Consider the following 16,650-nt stretch of genomic DNA (forward strand, 5'->3'; position numbering starts at 1 on the left):
CTATGAGCATAACAGTTGGTTATGATCTTCCAAACAACGTAGTAACTAAATACTCAATTTATGCGATGCACAACAAAATATATAGTACACTCTTAAGATATCCTTTGACTTGAACAGCTCTAATGCATCCTTCTTACAAGTAATACAGTGCGCAAGATATATTGATATACAATGTAAGACTAATTAACATGATACATTTCTTTGAGGAACAGTGATATCCTCTTTATAAGATCAGAATTTGTTGTTGACATTGATGAGACTAACATGGGATAGATTGGTATAATAATATGGTGGTACAAACAGTTCTCTACATATCTTATAATGAGGACATAACATAAGGAAGTGCAGTTCATCTTCAACAGATCAGTTAAACATTAGAAGTTACCAATCACTTTCATATTCCACTAGCTTAAATGAATGACAGTTTACTTTTTGTCCCTCCAATATTTCACATGGGTACAGTGTGTGAAAGAGTTTTCAAATTTTGCTAGCTAGTTCGGCTAGCTATGCTGGAAAGATACTAGCCCACAAAGTTATTCACAAACCCGAAATTCGAATGTGGAAACTAAGAAAAAGGTTACAAAAACGTTAAATACCATCAAAAAACAAATAAGAAAACAATTTCTTAACCTAACAGTGACTGCTTTCACGGGTGCGTGTCCCTGTCTGACAGGATACATTTTCTGTTTTGCTGTAAGTTACAGAGCAACTGATTGGTTCATGGCAATTATATACAACCAATCATACAGTGTTTTCCATGCACAGTCAACTTACATGTCTTTGAGAAATGGATATTGTCGGCATGACACAGGATTCATCATTAAATTATCAGGTCATAATGTTGCATTATTCAAAAGCGTAATACTATTATAACTTAACAAGTCGGAGAAAGTGATATACATGCATGCATTTACAAAATGACCCCATGAAAATTCACTAGCCAGTCAGGCCAGTAACTGGGGAGAATTACTAGCCCAACTGGATATTTACTAGCCACTGGCTAGCGGGCCAGTGGCTATTTCTCACACTTCATGGGTAGTAACAGTTTAACAGCCTGTGCTGGTAAACCCACAATATCATAGTGGCCCTCAGACAATCAGTGAACCTCAGTTTGTCATTGATAATTTAATGTTCAAATGCTGAAATTTAAATAAACTAAGAGTATTGTGAAAAGAAATCAATGTTAAACTTTCGGAAGCGGTATAAACTTTCAGGCTGTGGTATTTCGAAAATCTTTAGTCTAACCAATATTGCGCTTGGCATGGGCTGGAGGGCAATGGGCTATTCACACACTACCCAGATAAGCCAAGCTTGTGATGCTGCAGGTTTTCCTGAGAGAAATGTTGATACATGTTGAAACCTTTGTAATCTCATTGCAATCAAATCATTTGCTGTGAAACAAAGAACTGACAACCCCTCCACAGAAGATCATGTCTGGTAAACTGTGAGTGAAATTCGACAGTCCCTAGTCGAAATGAATGATTCATGGATTCTTGTGTCAGTTGTCAGCCTTCTAAATAATTGGTGTTCTTTTCTTCACCAACTTGATTTAGAAATTCGGATCTTTGCAACATAGAATAGAATACAAATATTCCAAGGGTAGTATGTCCCTTCACACACAGTATTGATATCAACAACAGTATCATCTATATTCTTTTGCATTTGGAACTCCCTGATTATTTTTTATTTCGGGATACAGAAACCAGTTCTTCTTTTACTGAATATTTTGAATCCAGCATGCTGATTGATTGGAAAGGTACGTTGAAAACACAGCACTTTTCTCCAAATGAGTGGTAATGTAAAAGGATTAAATTGGATAAACTACACATTTCCTGGCACTAATGACTATTGACAGATTGACTTCTGTTTTTACGTTCAGTGTGATCATTTTTTATTGGAAATTCTAGTTCAAGATCATTCATTAACTCATTCCATCTTGCAGACTTCCAGGAATGGTACAGTTGAGGTCATGTGGAAGATAATGGATGATTGGATGAAAATCTAAAATCAATTATGTTTCATCACAAGCCTCCAATCAATCATCAGATCTAATCTGTCTTAAAGGTGCAAGATCAAATTTTAAAAGTGAAGATGGTTTTTTTTAAACAAGGGAATATATTTGAAAATACGATATCTAGTACCCAGGAAAATTACACAAGATAGGTAAAAAAATGGAAATCCCAGTGTGGTTTCCATGGTAATTATTGGTTAAATATTTAAAAAAGTATATAAAAAAACCCAATAATGTCCATCAAGATTCCCAATTAACTGATTACTTTGTGTGAAAATATCAATAATGAGGATGAATTCGCTAGAAAGATTGTATGTCTGTAGAGAGTTAAACTAGGATCACATTCACAGTGAATGACACACTTCCTGCTGGGCCAACACTCTGATGATGGGGTTTCATTCCATGATTTAGTTTACGATCTAATTCTTTGTATTTAGTGTATCTTGATGTGACTTTAAAAACTTGTAAGTTACAGATTTAATCATTTTCCCAAACAGAAATATGAATAATATATTTAGATGAGACATGAAGTGTGGCACGATCATTTCCATTTCTGCTTGCGGTACCACTGTCTCAGCCCACATGATCCATATGACATTTCACGTAAGGGATAAATTCACAGAAAGGTATACAGTTACTGAAAATGCCAGAAGAAACATAATGTCTTACAGACAGCTTATTTGTCTTTTTATTGCTACTAAAATAGATTTTTCATGTGTTATATGAAGCAAATTCTGTTAAAAATGAAATAAATATGGATGATTTGTGTTCCAGTTTCTATCCTTGGTGTTCCATGCTGTTTGTTATATGAGTGACATAAATACACTTCAAGAATCATAAAAACTCTATGATTCTGCTACCACTGTGTTTATGACTATATTGTGAGAATCACTATCATATAGTACAATACCAGGCGTTCGTAACAAGGTGGTCACAAACACATGCACAGGCAAGTCAATTGCTCACCTGAAAAAAAAAGGAACATATGGTTCAAGTCAAAATGGGGACAATCATGTTTTCTAATGTATGTAACATTACTTTTTCTGCTCTTGTGTGTATTATACAAGTATTTGGACATCGATATGGTTTTTTGGTCACAGCGTCCCAGCTGATGGAGATGATGGATAGGACGGTGAACCCCTGTGAGGACTTCTACCAGTTTGCTTGTGGTCAGTGGGACAAAACCTACGTCATCCCTGAGGAGAAGTCCAGCTTCAACACTTTCGAGAAACTGCATGATGAACTACAGATCATATTAAAAGGTGAACTATGACTTTTTATGTCGGGGCGGTGGGGTAGCCTATTGGTTAAAGAGTCCGCTCATCACACTGAAGACCTGGGTTCGATTCCCCACATGGGTACAATGTGTGAAGCCCATTTCTGGTGTCCCTCGCCGTGATTTTTGTGGAATATTGCTAAAAGTGGCGTAAAACCATACTCATTTACTTACTTTTTATATCACTGAAGTCTTTAACATCTGATAACATCTCCATCAGTGAATGTGAAGCTATCATTTCTGGATCAGTACAGGTCTGAAGTACCTCATGTGGTTAACAGGAATTGATTACGACAGAGAATACTTTTATTATCAGGGCCATAGACTTGAAATATATTTCCCCATACTACTGACTAATCCTGTTACAATTCACTCGTGATTTTGGTGAATCAAACAATATCTCTCCATGAATTCAATTCATTATATGTGGTAATTAGAATCAAATATTTATGAATATTTTAAGAGTGTTTTTTACTTGAAAGTAGTTTGTTGTTTATCTAAGTGGGATATGCAAAATGGAATGCAGCCATGCAGTAGCGTAACTTGTTGTATTTTACCAAAGATCTTTATGACGTAGTCATTAGTCAATGAGTGGCATTGTTTGCAATGTATTGCTTTTTTAGCGTTATAGAAAATATCCTTTAAATATTTCAACTTCAGCAATTACATGACATGTTTGTCATTTAAATTTCTTGATTTCAAACAAAGTCTTCATGAATATATATTTGTTTATATTTCCGTCAAACACATTGTATTCACCTCATAGCAGCCTTACAACTGACTACTTTAAGATCTTTCATATCTTTGAGAAAATTGTCACTCCCAAACATTTTGGAAACAGCAAAGTGAAGATGCATCTCTTTTCCCTTGATTATTGGGTTGATTAGTTTCAGTACAAGACAGATATCATGGAGATATCTTGTACTCGATGGCAGAAAATGACTGTCCACAGCATGGGTCAACTTTGAGTTTTATTTGTTCTGATTGGAATTAATCAATTATGGATGGACGGATTTGTGACTTTGTGCAACTTTGATTAAGATGGATCAAACGCTGCTTGACCATGTGTCATCATGGCTGAAATGCATGCTTGGATGATTGGTCAAGCTTTCAGTCATTGATTTGCCAAATCCAGCCTCAATTATTTACAGGCAACTCTTATGTATGTATCGTAGGTAGGAAATCTGCCAGATTGCTTTCCCTAGTAAATTACGTGCTGATCAGGGGAGACCTTTGGCCTTCCAATCATGTCAGTGACAGTGGTCAAGCTGTGTCTTGACATCCATCTTCAAAGGCAATAATAGCCATAAAATATACATGCCAAGGAAACATTAACCCTTGAACTACATGTGACATTGGTCAAGCAGGTTATGGACTTTCCGCATCTTGGTATGTACATCCTGGTCAGTTTGTCAAGTTATTAGGAGCCTGTGGCAAGGCATCAAAGATCAGAGAGCTCATACCACATCAAAGGGTCAGCTTTTGACTGAACTGAGGAAACCAAAACTGGCAGGTGATAGTCACAGGATGAAGTATGCAGTATCTACAGCTGGAACAAACTACAGCAACAACCAGTTTGTTTGTCTTGAAAGGCGACTAACGGGAACGGGTGGTCAGGCTTGCTGACCTGGTTGAGACATGTCATTGTATCCCAATTGCATAGATCAGTGCTCATGCTATTGATCACTAGATTGCCTGGTCCAGATTCGATTATTCACAGAGTGCCACCATATGGCTGGTGGAGTGAGGTATTAAACAACAAGCAAACAAAAACAGAAGTCTCGACTACATCTTCGCTACAAGACATAGTATCTCCTGAATATGTGTGGGTTGTAAGGGTCATTATACCACAATGGTATCATTCATGGAAATTATCTGTCTAAAAAATGAAACCTTGATTTGATTTTGAGAAGGTTTTTAATTTTTTATAAGTTTTGGGATTCTGTGTTTTCTCAAAGGAGCCAAGGAGCCAGTTACTTGTGGCATCTTTGACTTTATAATAAAATTAATAATGCATTACTATCAATCAATGGATAATAAAAAACTGACTTTTCTTCAAAACCATAGTTTTTGTGGTCCAAAAAATATAGAAACATTCTTTCTGCATTGGCGTGTGAAAATAAAGTCGAAAGGTTAAATGCTTCATTTTTTTCACTTAATATTTTGTCACATGAATTCATCTGGCTTGAAGAAAAATTAGGTTAATTTTGAATTTGCCCCTCAAAATGGACAATGATGTGCTTTTTCACATGAATTTGGGTGTTATTTAGCAAAATGGGATACAGAATATATCCTAAGCAGGCAGGATAATAGCCATTATCTAACCTTCATGTGAAATACTTTGATTTCATTGGTCAATGATGCTTTAACAAGTTTCTGTGTCACCCCTCCCAGGAGGGTGACAACTGGAAAAAATATTACCCGCAGCCACGGTAACCGCCAAGCTCTCCGCCGAGAAGCGGAAGCGCTAACAATGGTGTGACGTCATACTGTGACGCATGCCATGCCCGGAGTTCGAAAACCGTTCGATCAGCTGTTTGTGTGTTCAGATTTGTACAGATTTATTTTACCGACTTTCACTGCTTTTTTTAAGCTATTTTACACACTGAGTGGTTTGCTCACTCAACTTAAACATAATTAACCATTTTTATAGCAGTTTTAAGCTTGTCAGAATACGTTTCACTGATTTTCAAAATCCACTCGAGAGGCAGACGCCATTTTGTTTACATGCCATATAGTTGGTAAGGATCTTTAACATAAAATAAAATGATATTTTGTACATTTAACATGGCGGTAAGATAAATACGTTGTATGCTTCTCTCGAGGATAATACGGTCTGATGTACGCCTCTTTGTAGTAGTGTCATCCCTCGCCAACCGGCCATCAGACTGTATTACCCCCGAGAGAAGGTTACAACTTATAATGTTCTTATATCTTTAATTGGAATCAGTGAGTGAGTTTATTTTATTGCCACTTTTAGCAATATTCTAGCAATATCACTGCTTGGGACACCAGAAATGGGCTTCACATATTGTACCCATGTGGGGAATTCAACCGGGGTCTTCGTCGTGACGAGCAAATACTTTAACCACAAGGCTACCCCACAGCTCCTAATTCACTGAATTTATTATTATCTTTATCATATTCATATTCATTATTAAATATACGTATTCGTTACTCAATATTCGTGATATGTATCATATCCTCATATCATCGCCTCCTAGTGGATCCGGATGATTTTTAGATGAAACGAAACTTACCTTCAGTAATTGTACTCTCTCAACCGGACCCCACGCTTCCAGACACAGACAAAGAATTTTCAAAAGGTTCCCATAGATTTTCATTGAAAAAGGATCCTGGTATCTGGACGGAAAGATCTGTGCTCATGTGTATGTTTACCACACAACTAAGTGTGTTCATTGTTAATCTCTCAGCAGGCGTTTGATGTGAATTGATTAATTACCCATCAAAACACTTGGGACATGTGTCACTTCAGTTGTTCATTAGGATTTGGCAGGTGTGAGAACATCTCATCAGTAACAAAAACACTTGTTTATTTGGATTAGGATTAACTACATTGTAATTGTACTGTTTATAACGTGTGACTGCACCCGATCGTTCAACTGACCAACGTCACTGTACAATTCCTTCCTCCCCTGATTTATTGATATACACGTACATACATGATTAAATTTTCAATAGACATCGTCAATACGTTTTGCTTCTTTGAGCCAGTTAACCGAACACCTCGCTATCTGTACGATTTCCGAGTGTAACCAAAATGTCGAGATAAGCGGGGTTCGACTGTATTGAATATGAATACACAATGCCGTTTTAGAAAGTGGTCAAATGTAACATGTTATATTTGGGATTACACTTTCTCAGTAAAGTACAGATTGTAGAACTTTTGTTGGGTTGAGTCCCATCAGGGATTCAAACCCACAACCTCAAAGTCAGGCACCTAATTGCCAGCACACAAAGTCAGTCCTGAATAGTCCTCTCACAGTTTTCACATGGGTTAAATGACCTGCCAATATTTCTTCTAAATTTCAGTGAGCCACAGAATCTTGTACCTCTGTTATAATCTCAAGTATTTCTAGAAATTGACAGAATGCATTTGCATAGAATATCCAAAATTCAGATGAAAAGAATTGTCTTGTCCCAAACAAAAAAGCTCCTTAGTTCTAAAATGTAAGTAAACATAAAGGTCCACAATTATTTTAATAAGCCTTTCAAAAAAGTTATCATATCATGTTTTTAAAAAAAATAATACAGATGCAGATACTTCTAATTTGACTATCAAGAATATCGAAATCAGAAGGATATTTTTACCTGTCCATGTTAAAGACATAACTTGTAAACTCCTCCGACAGGTCTCCTGGAGGAGTCCCCCACTCCCCATGACTGCGAGGCAACTCTCAAGGCCAAAGTGTTGTACCGATCCTGCATCAATGTCTGTAAGTATCTGTCTTGTCACAAACATAACCTCAGAATGAAAATGTGATTCGATGGTCTTTTGTCCTTCTGAATTTAACCTTTGTGTGAAAGAAAGACATGTTGAATGTCTATCTGGGATGTTGCAAGATATCATCAGTCAGATGAAGCTCAGAGAGCAGGGATATTAACTGGATATTATGTTTCTCTTCCTCAGAAATTAATTAAAGCCCACCAGCACAATATCCAAAGAGGATTCTAGTGTTACCCTTTTTGGCTTATTTTTCAGTCCTTGTTTTTGCATAACCTCTCCAAGAGTTAATATTCGTAATAAGATACTGTTTTAACCTCTTCTTTGATGTACATTGAGTAGATTCCGGGCCAGAATTTGTAACCAAGCCATGTTTGTAGAAAGAGGCCAATTTCCATGATTTTGTTCATGGCATATCATTGTTCCTTGATGGTAACGTTGCTCACAATATCGGTCATTGGATTGACTATCTACAAGCCACCATCACTTTCCTAGAATAGGGCCTGTAAGTAGGTCACGGCACTTCACGAGACCTTAGTACTCCCGGTGACAAACAATATACACTTGGTTCGGTCTAGTCACATTACATAAATTGCAATTTGGAACCAGAACTGGTTCTTGAATATATGTTTGTCACTGGAAATCTGGTACCGGAAGTAAGCTGGGCCCCGTCTTACAAAAATCGCAAGTTGGTGCGGGCAAAGGGAGTAACGGGAGTTGCGCCTCGCGAGACATACAGGACCTCTATAGCTGAGGGCACAGACAGACACATTGTTTGACATACTGTTACATTGTTGGCAGCTCAAGTGGAAAGAGTGGGAGACACTCCTCTGCGGGAGGTGCTGGACAGTCTAGGGGGATGGCCACTTATTGACGCTACTTGGGATCCATCGACCTTTGACCTTGAACTATTGTTGGGGAAACTGCGCGGGAAGTACAACGCTCCAGTGCTTATGGACATCTGGGTTGGCGCTGACGACAAGAATTCCTCTGTCAACATTTTACAGGTAGGAATACGGAACATCTAATAAATCTCCACACAAACTGGGTTCATATGAAACATAAAATTAAGAATCCACTTCTCGATTGATTTATGCAAGAAAATGAAACCATTTTAAGGTATGTTTACTTATTTTCTTTAGTGTGCACATTTTAATAATTCAAAATCACTCAATTGGGTCTGAAAACATCATTTTCAGTGACCATTCGGAGAAGGGAATTTCCAATTATGCGCTGGCTTCAGGTGGCCTCAGCCTGCTGCCGTCTCAGCTTTTTTTCTCTCTTGGGGTCATACATTATCTCAGAATTATGACAGTGGTTGTGCTGTTTAAGATTGCTTCGGCCATAGCACTCTGGTGGTGTTTATATGGGTCAACAGTTAATTGTAGTCATCTGGGCAGCAAGATGAATTAGACATGATCAACATCTTGTGTCTGATGTTTTCATTACAAAGGTCAGATGAAATGGAAGCGAAAGTTTACAATGTGGCCATGTGACCTAATTCAAGATAGCCTCTGTTCACTCAGCTGTGAAATGATCTGTGATAGGATATTGTGAAGGCAATGCAAACCATCCACCTTGTGATTCATACTCCCCAGGGAGCTGAGAACAAACTGAAAGTACTATGGTCTGTGAAGGAGAGTAATGATATGTCATAAGGTTGATCCATTTCCCCTTTGATGTTGTGTCTTGGGGGAACCAAATGGTGTTATTATCAGACTGATTGCTTTGCATTGTGTAACAACATTTGATCAAAGAGTATTTCCAATTGTAGGTCTTAACACATTGACTGCCACCACAAGCATACTCTATGTATCAATGTTTGGCCGAATTTGTCACTAGGAGTTATCTCATAGCTGCATCAATGGTATTTTGAAACAGGTTTCACATGTTGGCAAAACAGACACAAGAAGCAATCGTCTCCTGGCGCTAACAAAGAACACCAGGAGATGTTTGTTTCTTGTGCCTATTTGGCCAACATGTGAAACTTGTTTCAAAATACCAAATTCGGCCAGAATTGATACTACGGGTACACTCATGATAGGCAGTCAACGTGTTAACATTTATATGTTTAGCAGGAGTCCTGGATCTGATCAGTGATTGTTATTCTAATATCAGTGTACATGAAGCTTAAACCTGAGCTTCATCAAGTTTTCAACTTCACTATTTCATAGGATTTTTCTGAAATAGCCATGTGAGAAATGTGTTACTGGGTATTTTCAAAAGTTTTTCAGAGATTAATTAACAAATATAATTGGTATTGAACTTTCTCATTTAAGTACAGATTCTGGTACTATATTGGGAAAAGTTCCATCTGGGATTCAATCACACATTCTCAAGATTGAGGACCCTTGTCATTAGGAAGTGTTATTTTGACAAAACTTTCATAAAAAAATCGTCTTTATCATTAGGGAGAGTGAGTGAGTGATAGTATGGTTTTACGCCGCTTTTTAGCAATATTCCAGCAATATAATGGCAGGGGACACCAAAAATGGGCTTCACACATTGTACCCATGTGGGGAATCGAACACAGGTCTTTGGTGTGACGAGCGAACACTTTAACCACGAGGCTACCCCATCGCCCCGATATCCAGAGAGAACAATACTATTTCACTGTACTCATTGTGTGTTGACCTGTTTCTTACTTATTTTTAAAAAAGCTTTTGTACAGATGGACAACATATTCCGCAGTAGCCCACAGTCCGACATACATTAATAAAGTATTGACACTTTCAACAGTATTTCAATTATATCGCGGCATGTCAGCTAAACGTGGGAAGAAAGTCTGAAGAGATGAATGTCTTGGATTTTTGCCTCATTGTTGAAACCCTTGGGAAGATGCTGACAAAACTGGAAGTATAATTTGGGCAAACCAGGATCAGGACCCACAATTGTAGGCTTCTGGGAGGCCCAGGGGACGTGACTGCCATTTGCAGAACCTTAGACAACTGGGCCACCTCTAATTGTATGTGACAGTACAGAGGAGGCTGTAAAACATTGATAGACCTCAGTGTTTGTACAGTGTTAAATTGTTCCCAGTATTGCACTCATGTTCCAATTGAAATATGGTATTGGCCACATAACCCAGATGGTCAATATTAAGCAAAAGGTTTAGCAACATTGACACTTGCTTGTGTATAATTTTCTGTCACTCAAATACTATCTCTCACTATCACACCTTCACTCACTCCTAAACCCTTACGTATTGCATACTCACTCACAATTTCACCATGCTCACTCACTCACTGTTACAGATAGACCAGCCCAAGCTGGGAATGCCTAGCCGAAAGTACTACCTACAGGCATAGGACACTCACTCACTCACTCACTCACTCACTCACTCACTCACTGTTACAGATAGACCAGCCCAAGCTGGGAGTGCCTAGCCGAGAGTACTACCTACAGGCATAGGACACTCACTCACTCACTCACTAACTGTCACAGATAGACCAGCCCAAGCTTGGAATGCCTAGCCGAGAGTACTACCTACAGGCATAGGACACTCACTCACTCACTCACTCACTCACTCACTCACTCACTCACTCACACTCACTCACTCACTCACTCACTCACTCACTCACTCACTCACTCACTGTTACAGATAGACCAGCCCAAGCTGGGAATGCCTAGCCGAAAGTACTACCTACAGGCATTGGACACTCACTCACTCACTGTTACAGATAGACCAGCCCAAGCTGGGGATGCCTAGCCGAGAGTACTACCTGCAGGCGGAGGACACCCTGTACTTCCACGCCTACTACAAGTACATGCTGGATGTGGCACACCTTCTCGGGGCAGACATGCACATGGCTCAGGACGAGCTGCACGAAGTCCTCCAGTTTGAGATCAAACTGGCAAATGTGAGTTTTGGTATTCATTGAAAGAGATTAATCCATTTTAAAATCTTATAATCTTCTTCCAGTGTTGTCAGTTAGATTTCACCCCTCATGGGCCTCAACAATAAAACTATATTTTAGCTTTGGTTCAGTGGATGAATATAATATAATATTTAAATAGTGTAGAATTTGTCCAGTGGGATTATTAACTGGGATTCTATTTGGCTCAAAGGAATATATTTTACTTATTAAGCCTAAACATATGTTGAGGATTGAAAGCATAGTCAGCCAATCTTATGTGGCAAACAGGTTTGACATGAAAAGAAAGCATTTTTGACAATTACATAAACAGATTACTGAATCTTAGGCGTTTGTGAAAAGGATTAGCATGTCCTTACCTTCCAGAGGCATCAGAAAAGGCAGTCTCTACAATAAACATGATCTAACTGTCCTTCATTGTCATGAAGACTGTCATAACTTCTAAAATCTGATTTGTCAACTCATGCAGTCCCTGTGGGTCAACAGTAACTCTCCCAACCTTGACCTTCCCATTTCTTTCTGCTTACAGGTGACAAAACCGCAGTCAGAGCGTCATGATACTGGCGCCATCTATGAGAAGATGACTCTGAGGGAGCTTCAGCAAGTAACACCAACAGTAAGATCTTCAGAGATCATGTTATCTACCATCATCACTGCTAAATCTATGTAACATAATCGGTCAGGTCTGCATGCTAAATCTGTTCTAATCTAGTAGCACTATATGTTAAATCTCTGTTATAATCTATAGCTTCATATGCTAAATCTGTTTTAATCTTCAGCACTATATGGTAAATCTGTTATAATCTATAGCACTATATATGCTAAATATGTTATAATCTGGTAGCACTATATGGTAAATCTGTTATAATCTAGTAGCACTATATATGGTAAATCTGTTATAATCTTCAGCACTATATGGTAAATCTGTTATAATCTATAGCACTATATATGCTAAATATGTTATAATCTGGTAGCACTATATGGTAAATCTGTTATAATCTAGTAACGCTATATACCAAATCTGTGATAATTTAGTAGTGGTATCTGGTAATTCTGTTACAATATACAGTGGAATCTGTCAAATCTGGACTCAGTGTAACCCAGTTTTCTCCATAATCCAGACTACTCTCTGAGTCCCGGCAAAATTGTTCTTAATTTATCATTAAAGCTGCTTTATAATCCGGACTTTCTCAATTACAGATTATAGACTAAGATAACAGTCCCAACAATCAACTTGCTATGAGAACAATGCTTTGTAATCCGGACTTAGCTGACTAAAATAACAGTCTCAAGTTGCATCTGTTGGGGTCCTAATCATGGCCAACTCAGTCCACAAGATGTCATATTGCGTCTACTCACGCTCGAAATGAAGTGTTGTTGTCAGAAAATGGATACGTATACATATTTTGTTCTACTAAAAGCCATAATTGGTGTAGCTGGACAATCACAAGTCAACAAACTGTTTTCGGGGTGGAAGCAAAACCTCATTGGTGACAGGTCAAATTGTTCCATATATAAAACTATCCGGCAATACACCAAAATGCTGTCACATAACCTTAGTTATGATAATAAATATTTTACATTTATAGAGCAAAACCTGCTATTGAAATGATGCAATGCTAGAATATTTTTCTCTTTATAAAATAATAGTTTCAGATTCAAATGCTATATTGTTCCGATCACTGCATCAGAATTCATCTCCTTATATTATTGCGTATGTTTTAACTAAATCACTGGTAGGTCATGGGAGAACGTGTGCACAGCTGATTGCTATTTCCGGCTCTGTATGCAGGACAAATACACATGGTAATCTTAATCCCTGCATATAAGACATTGCCTAGCAAAAAAAATTAGAACTGAAAAGGTAAATAGTGATGTTTAATTGCAAATTTGATGTCTATACTCACAAAGTCGTCTTCTGTTTTTTGTTCACGCGAAGGGATACAATGTCGTTTTCTTACCCCCTGAAAAAAGGTTTGATGAAAGTGTAACCCATAGTGTAACACATTGGTCCTCAAAATTTGGCTTTTCTACGGTAATATACGGTAACTCATCGTGATAGTGTATTCGGTAACGGACAAAAGTTGTCCTATCCGGACCGCTTTACAATCAGGACAAATGAGTCGGTCCCACGCCAGTCCATAATAGACAGATTACACTGTAGTTGCTCTATATGCTGAATCTGTTATAATCTAGTAGCATAATTGCTAAATCTGTTGTAATACAGTAGCACTACATGCTAAATCTGTTATAATTTATTAGCACTATATGCAAAATCTGTTATAATCTAGGTGAGGTGAGGTGAAATTGGGTTTAATGTCGTGCTTGAGAATGTTTCTCTCATATGACGACATGCATGCGTGTGTATGTATATGTGCGGCTGCTTGTACTAGCCCAGACTTAAACTGGTTTCATAGTGCTAGTCCACTGAGATACCATGCCGCAGTGAAGCATGAATACCCCACTCAGACACATTATACTGACTCTGAGCCGACCAGTCCTTGTATCCATTAATGCCGAACACCAGGCAGGGACCAACAAGTACCATATTTGAACGTCTTTTGGTATGACGCGGTCGGGGATCGTTATAATCTAGGAGATCTATACACTAAATCTGTTATAATCTATAGCTAGTAACTCTATATGCCAAGTAATGTTTAATCTAGTAACACCACATCCAAAATCTGTCACAATTCTGCCGTTGTGACCACTGTTTGTTTAACTTGTTATAAACTGTCATCAGTTTATATTAGTCTATGTTACATGGTATACTAGATATACATGTATATCTTTCATGTTGAGTAACTATAAATGCTTCAGCTTTCATATGGTTTGCATTTTTATTAATTTTCAGTTTGCAGATGAATTTGTCCAGTATTCAAATGAATAAAATAATTAAATGACAAAAACATTAAAGTGACACATCATTAATATGGTCTCTTGCAGCCAAAAAAAACCCACAATCAAATGGAAACAAATCTGAACAATAATTGAAAAGAAAAAACAAATTAAGCTGCAGCTGATTTGCTAGACTAAGGCTTAGTCTCTGAATATATATACTTTTGATAGTAACAAACAAGCCCATTTATATTGAAAAGGAGCCCAAGGGAGACCAGAGATTCAGATCTAGACTTGCTTTATTTAGGGCTTTAGCACTGCAGAGAGGGCTTGGCAGTAGGGAAAATAATGTGGTTCAGGGACTGTGAGACAGACTAGGATACTGTCTCTGTTAACCATGTTGTCAGCTTGTTGATATTTTATGAGTGATTCACATGGTTTTGCTTTCCACTGAGTTCCTGAAGCTTTCATCACAGGCAGATGTGAAGCCCTTGGATGTTTTGGAGTTCAGGGGTTTCTTGCAAAAATTGTTTTTCAAAGATATTTTGATCCTGAAATAAATGAAAATATTTTCATTTACTTCAGGTATCACATAAAATAACTAAAATATATAGCCCTAGCATAGTCTGCAAAGAAATTGTTGTGAGTCTTAATGATTTTTTCAGCTTAGTTTTTCAGAGAAAGTTTCTGTGTATCTTGAGGAAGTGAGTCAGTTCAGTTTTATGCCCTTTTTAGCAATATTCTAGCTATATCTCTGCGGAGGACACCAAAAATGGGCTTCACACTTTTTACCTTAGTGAGGAATTGAACCCGGGTTTTTGGCACGACAAGCAAATGCTTCAAGCACTCCCCACTGTCCCATGTGTTGAAGAAGTGACCCATATTATATCATGCTTCTTCCTGACTGCTGAATAGTCAGCTCTTTAGATTTCAATTGAGTTTACCATAAAAGTGAAGAATTCTTTATCTGAGATGACTCCTATTCAGGTTTAAAAAACAAACTTGGCAAGTTTACAACATACAGTAATGTTTCTTGTGACAAAATATTTGGACATGGGCTGACACCTATGTATGTATGCTTCAGTTTGATTGGGTGCGATACTTCAACCTGTTCATGCCAGATGAAATCACAGAGGAAGAACCAGTGGTTGTATTCGCTGCGGAGTACCTTCACGACATGTTTGACACTGTCATGGAAACAGACAGAGAGTAAGTCCTACACCCCCCAGTGGCAGTGAATCATGTCATTATGTCTCTATATAGTGATTATCTTTGACTTACATGATAATCCGGATAGTTTACCTTGCTATATGCAAATTAAATGAAAGTTGGAATTAATGTTTTTTATTTCACTTCAGGACAGTCGTCAACTACATCATGTGGAGGGTGATTCTAAACTTTGCTGCTGAGTTGACGGAATCCTATCAACATGTGCGACGTCAATACCGACGTGTTCTACAGGTAGGTGGTGTTTAGATGAGGCTAACAGATAAGGCCGTGTCTATAATTAGATGAGGCCTATGTCTATCAGCCTGTCTGTCTGTCCGTCCATTCACATTCCGCAGGTGAGGATTAGTCCGTCTCACAGTCCCTGAACCACATTATTTTCCCTTCTGCTCAACCCTCTCTGCAGTGCAAAAGCCTTAAATGAAGCAAGTCTAGATTTCCTCAGGTTCTGAATCTCTGGTCTCCCTGGCTTTTCAGATTAAATGGGTTTGTTTGTTACTATCAAATTATATACAATGTGCACCTAAGCACATCGATCGCAACACGGCAACTATCATCTCTTATTTTTTGTGGTTTACGTGACTAAACATGCTGGTATGCATCATATTTACCTAGTTTTATTGACAACTATAAGATTCAAACGTTGCATTATGCCATACGGTTGACCTAACCGGCATTCTGACGACATCGCTTGCTGTCCGGTAATTCTGCGCAGCAACTGATGCGCATAACATCCAGCTGGAGATCCGAAGTAGGGAAGCGTATTAGGGCCAGATTATTTTAAAAAATCACTTCATCAATGTAAGGAATAGTGTTTCATATTAAATCCAATTATGAATAATGAAGAAAAAGGTTTAAAAGTCTGAAGAAAACGAATTTTCATAAAACTGTCAATTTATCTGTCAATTACTGTTATTTACTTACCTATACTGATTAAAAGCCAGTCCCTTGTAGAAAT

At 38.0% G+C, this 16,650-nt stretch overlaps 1 protein-coding gene across 1 annotated transcript in view; it reads left to right on the forward strand.

Moving 5' to 3' along the window:
* The window catches only part of LOC124287078 (neprilysin-1-like), a 74,094-nt gene that overhangs the window by 40,507 nt on the left and 16,937 nt on the right, over positions 1-16,650 (forward strand). The window contains exons 5-11 of the mRNA XM_046723556.1: positions 3,112-3,273; positions 7,661-7,744; positions 8,554-8,759; positions 11,433-11,612; positions 12,157-12,243; positions 15,550-15,674; positions 15,824-15,926. Coding sequence (XP_046579512.1) covers positions 3,112-3,273; positions 7,661-7,744; positions 8,554-8,759; positions 11,433-11,612; positions 12,157-12,243; positions 15,550-15,674; positions 15,824-15,926 — 947 coding nt within the window. The remainder of the gene's footprint in view (positions 1-3,111; positions 3,274-7,660; positions 7,745-8,553; positions 8,760-11,432; positions 11,613-12,156; positions 12,244-15,549; positions 15,675-15,823; positions 15,927-16,650) is intronic.

This window comes from Haliotis rubra, unplaced genomic scaffold (genome assembly GCF_003918875.1).
Source record: "Haliotis rubra isolate DU_JTF1 unplaced genomic scaffold, ASM391887v1 Scf4, whole genome shotgun sequence".
NCBI classification, from domain to species: Eukaryota; Metazoa; Mollusca; class Gastropoda; order Lepetellida; family Haliotidae; genus Haliotis; species Haliotis rubra.